This window comes from Vitis riparia, chromosome 13 (assembly GCF_004353265.1).
Source record: "Vitis riparia cultivar Riparia Gloire de Montpellier isolate 1030 chromosome 13, EGFV_Vit.rip_1.0, whole genome shotgun sequence".
NCBI lineage: Eukaryota > Viridiplantae > Streptophyta > Magnoliopsida > Vitales > Vitaceae > Vitis > Vitis riparia.
Genome location: NC_048443.1, coordinates 16,263,382 through 16,268,889, shown reverse-complemented (window position 1 = coordinate 16,268,889; position 5,508 = coordinate 16,263,382). Strand labels below are relative to the sequence as shown.

The window sequence follows — 5,508 nt, the reverse complement described above, 5'->3', positions numbered from 1 at the left end:
TCAATGTTTTGATGAAAAATCACCTTGAAAAGATTATTATTTTTGCATATTTATTTTTTATTTTAAATTTATATTACCCTTTTATTTTAATTATTTTCCATATTTACAACATTAATCTTATTTAAAAAAATTAATATCACTTCTATTTTAATTTTTTTTAATATTTATCCTTTTAATTTTGTTTGATTTTTAATTTTTAAATTTTAAAATATTTAAAAGATAAATTTATTCAAAAGTTAATAAAATATTAAAACAATTATTAAAGTTATTATATTTTATAAAATATAATTTTAAATTAAAATTAATTTGATAAGATAAATTAGTAATATAATTGTGGACCCCTTGAAACCAAAGTTTTTTTTTCTTATTTTGAGGAGCACCCAGAGGAGCTGGCAACACCTTGGACGCGTGGGGGACCGACTTCCATGAAGCTTCATGCATGAGACGCGTAGCCTTGGACATGACTGGCCATGGTGATGGTTGAAGTCTCAAAAGATGATGGCTGAAGCAGGAGAACAGGTGGAAGCGTGGAAGAGAAGAAAGAGTCGGGATAGAAGAAAAACAAAGTAGAGGGCGGTCATGGAAAAGAAAAGACAACAAAGAAAAAGAAAAAGAGAAACCCAGTGAGAGGATTTCCAGAGGAAATAGAAAAGTAGAGAGGAAGCTCACGGGTTCTTGGGTTCTAGATCTAGCATATCCCCTGAAGTAAGTTCTTCATTATGAAACCTTTCTCTTTTTTTTCATCTACTATTGTTGAGATTTTGTTGCTATTGATCTTCGGATGGTTCATGGATTTTTTTTCATGGTTAATGGCCTATCTGTTGCTCTTGTTTATGTTCAAAAATTGATCCAACTCAATTTTTTTTCTTTTATTTATCTCCTTTGTGATATTTAGAAACCCTTTTGCTTCACCTGCATTTAAGCCCACTGATTAAGACATGAAGTGTGACTTTCGGTGGTTCATTTAATTTTCTTCATTTACGCTCTGTTTTTGCATTTTTTTTTAATAGGAGACCGCACCCTGTGATGTGAGACCATGGGATGACAGTACTGACAAGAAAGAGCTTGAGGTAGCATTACTCTCTGGACCCCAAAATCAGATTCATGGTAAGACTGTAGTTGCAATACTGAAACGGATGTTCCCTATATGGCGTTGATGGTATGTCGTGAGCATGAAATTCTGCAATTTCTGGTGCGGTAGGAGACATAGACGGAGCTCCCATCGAATATGATTTTTCGAAGTCCAACTCGGTGCCAAACTCAACCGCAACGTCCACCTCTCAATGCCCTGCGTGGCGTCACCGATGGACACCGTCACCAAACCTGCCATGGCCACTGTTGCCAGCGTCAGAATCACCTACTCCAGCAACTCCGCTGCGGAGCGAGTGGCGTTGGTTCAATTCCTCCAAGTCGCGGCACGTTCCTTTCGTGCTGGATCCAGTTGTGAAGCCTGCATTCTATTCGGTGGATTCGGCTTCAGATTCCAGTTCTGTGTCATGCGCTCCGATGCCGAAATTGGGGACAACAAGGTCGAAGATGTCGAGAGTGGTGTTGAGATCCCATTGGGAGGAATTGATGGACAAGAGAGTGAAGGTTTGTGAGTGTATGATGCGTTCTCCGGAGTCAGATCCGACTAGCTATGTTTTTGAGCAAGTGGCGGGGTATTTGGCTGCAAAGAAGCTTAGTTTTGTGTTGTTGGTAAAGGATGATGAGTGCGGGCCCCACTCTTACATGGCCATGGCCACAGCACCACCTAAAATACCACATCTCATTTTTTTTATTTATCTTTTTTTATTATTCTTCATACTTTAATATCAAAGTTTAATTTTTCAAATTTCCAATCCTTAAAATTTAATCTTCCGGAATTCTATTCTCAAATGTACTTTTTAAAATAATTTCTCAAAATTCAAATTTTCCAAGATTTCATTTTTTTTTAATTTAATTTTTCGAAATTCCATCAGATTCCAATCTTCAAAATTTAATTTTCGGAAATACCATCTTCAAATAAAATTTCAAAAAAACTCCAACATTCCAAATTTAATTTTTTTTAAATGCCACCTTCAAATAAATTTTCGAAACTCCAATTCTTTCAAATCTAGTTTTCAAAAAAAAAAAAAAAATCCATCCTCAATGATTATCCAAAATTCCTTTTTCTTAAACTTAATTTTCAAATTTCTATATTCAAATAATTTTTTTCGAAATTCCGGTCCTCAAATTTAATCTTTAAAATTTCCATTTTTAGATAGTTCTTCAAAATTCCCATTTACAAATTTAATTTCCAATTTCCAAAATTCCAATTTTCACATTTGTTTATTATTATTATTATTATTATTATTATTATTATTATTATTATTATTATTATTTTATTTATTTTAAAAAAAATTCCATCTTTAAATAATTCTTCAAAATTCCGATTTCCAAATTTAATTTCCAATTTCCAAAATTCCAATTTTCACATTTGTTTATTATTTTTTTTTTAAAAAAAAAATCCACCTTTAAATAATTCTTCAAAAATCCGATTTTCCAATATCCGAATTTAATTTCCAATTTCCAAAATTTCAATTTTCACATTTATTTATTATTTTATTTATTTATTTTTAAAAATTCCATCTCTAAATAATTCTTCAAAATTCCGATTTCCAAATTTAATTTCCAATTTCCAAAATTCCAATTTTCACATTTGTTTATTATTATTATTTTTTTTTTAAATTCCACCTTTAAATAATTCTTCAAAAATCCGATTTTCCAATATCCGAATTTAATTTCCAATTTCCAAAATTTCAATTTTCACATTTATTTATTATTTTATTTATTTATTTTTAAAAATTCCATCTCTAAATAATTCTTCAAAATTCCGATTTCCAAATTTAATTTCCAATTTCCAAAATTCCAATTTTCACATTTGTTTATTATTATTATTATTTTTTAAAATTCCACCTTTAAATAATTCTTCAAAAATCCGATTTTCCAATATCCGAATTTAATTTCCAATTTCCAAAATTTCAATTTTCACATTTATTTATTATTTTATTTATTTATTTTTAAAAATTCCATCTCTAAATAATTCTTCAAAATTCCGATTTCCAAATTTAATTTCCAATTTTCAAAATTCCAATTTTCACATTTGTTTATTATTATTATTATTATTATTATTATTATTATTATTATTATTATTATTTTATTTATTTATTTTTAAAAATTCCATCCCAATTTTCGAAATTCCGATTTTCCAATTTTTGAATTTAATTTCCAATTTTCAAAATTCTAATTTTCACATTTATTTATTATTATTATTATTATTATTATTATTATATTTTTAAAAATCCCATCTTCAAATAATTTTTAGGATTCCAATTTTCATAGTTCCAATTCTCAAATAATTTTCAAAATTTTAATTTCTTTCAAATTTAATTTCCAAAATCCCAATTCTTAAATTTAATTTTCAAAACTCCAATTCTCAAATAATTTTCTAATTTATTTCAAATTTAATTTCTAAAGTTCCAATTCCTTAATTTTATTTTCAAAACTCTAATTCTCAAATAATTTTAAAAATTCCAATTTCTTTTAATTTTAATTTCCAAAATTTCAATCCTTAAATTTAATTCCCAAACTCTAATTTTCAAATAAATTTCAAAAATCCAGTTTTCTTTCGAACAGTTTTAATTCCACTTCGGTTTTCAAATAATTTTCTGTTTCTCTCGATTTTACATCAGCATGAAGACACTTTTCATAATTCCAAAATAATGGAATTTGTGAGACTTATTCATGCAAGATAAATTGGGCTTTGGTGGGGGCCCTATATATGAGTTTTCTCTTCTGATTGTCAACTGTCATACTTAATGAATATTGCTTTATTTTTGTCTTGATCTTTGATATGCATGTGATAATTTTATACTTGAGCTAATCTTGTTTCCATGATAGCGCACTATTACTTGTTGCTAAGGTACGCTCCCACTTCTACTTCATTTATTTATTCATTCTCATGCACAATTTGTTTTATTATTCGATCATTTTATTGATATCCATTGATTTCCTTATCAATTGCAACATCTACTTTACCTTATTTAGTAGAGACCCATTTTTAGGCGCTTAGAGGGGTGCTACGGTCTTCACCGTACCTTCCCAATGAGTAACCTGACCTCTGAACACAGACTCGATTTTTTGCAGACCTGTTTTTTCTTTAGGAGTCACACTTAGGGTTTTTCTTTCTTATTTTGTTTTTCCCTTTAAAAATAAAACAAAAATAAGTAGTGACTCCGAGTCTTTTCTAAAAAATCATATTTTTCACCAAATGAATAAAAAACGAGTTTTGTCATTGAGTGGAAGCGCATGAGCAAAAATGCGGGGTCCACAATAATTTTTACTAATTTCAATTATTTAAATAAATCAATGTTAGTGCAAGTGTTTTAACCAACAGCATAAAATTGTCATCACATTTTTTTTAAATAAACTTTTAGAATTTAAATTTCAAAAATAATATATTTTATATAAACTCTTATGCTTTCAAAATGAAAATTCAAAATGATTTAATTTTTTATTTAAAATGTAATAAAACATGTTTTAATAATAGCAGTTTTTAATTTTTTTTAATAAATGAATATAAACATATTAAAGGAATTTAACTACGAATGAATTTTGCAATATCAAGTTGTGTGTTTGGATGTAGTTAAAAATGTAAGTTGAAATTATTATTTATTTTTATTTTAAGGTTATGTAAGGATGGAAATGAGAATGGACAAAAAAAATGATAATAATATCCTTATAAATAGTTAAAATAATATTTATTTTTATTTTAAAAAAAACTCTCAAACTAGAAATAGTTTAAAATAATTTTTTATACTCGTTAAAAAAAAACATCTTCTAAGATTCTTTTGACTAAAAAATAAAGAGAAATAAATACAGTTACATAGAAGGACATAATAATATATAAATAAATAAATATGCATGTTTCTCTGTATGTGTTTATAGATATTGATTATTTATAATATAAGGGAAATATATGAGAAGAGTAAAATATATGACTAAATATTAATCATATAAAAGAAAACAAAAAAAATTACAAACAAAGCTATGTATGCAAATGTCATTCAAAAAAAATGTTGCTTATATTTCCTAGTCCTGAAAAATGAGTTGAATTTTAAAAATATCTTCTCTTATGCTATAAATTCTTTAGAGAAAACTAAATATAACTTAAAAAAAAGGGTAATGATTTAAATTTATGCAATTTTTTTTATAAAGAATTAATAGGAGATTTCTCGTATTCATAATTATGGCATCTTGCTATATAAATATTATGAAAATTAATTACAAGAATTAAAAATATGATAATATTTTTAATTAGTTAAATAGTTAGAGAATGACAACATGGAAGAGGGACTATCCTTTAAAAATTGATATATAAAATTAATATAATAAGGGGATTTTAATAATTATTTGGGAAAAAATTAAAAGAGGAGGGAAAAATAAAATTATATAGAAATACATGTTATTATTTTATATTTAGATAAA

The 5,508-nt window shown here is 26.7% G+C and overlaps 1 protein-coding gene across 1 annotated transcript; it reads left to right on the top strand.

The window, feature by feature from the left end:
* Positions 1-480: 480 nt before the first annotated feature.
* LOC117928160 lies at positions 481-1,814 on the top strand. Its single transcript, XM_034848050.1, has 2 exons — positions 481-705; positions 1,011-1,814. The coding sequence occupies exon 2, from the start codon at positions 1,284-1,286 to the stop codon at positions 1,599-1,601; it is 318 nt and encodes a 105-aa protein (XP_034703941.1). The 5' UTR covers positions 481-705; positions 1,011-1,283; the 3' UTR covers positions 1,602-1,814.
* Positions 1,815-5,508: the final 3,694 nt, after the last annotated feature.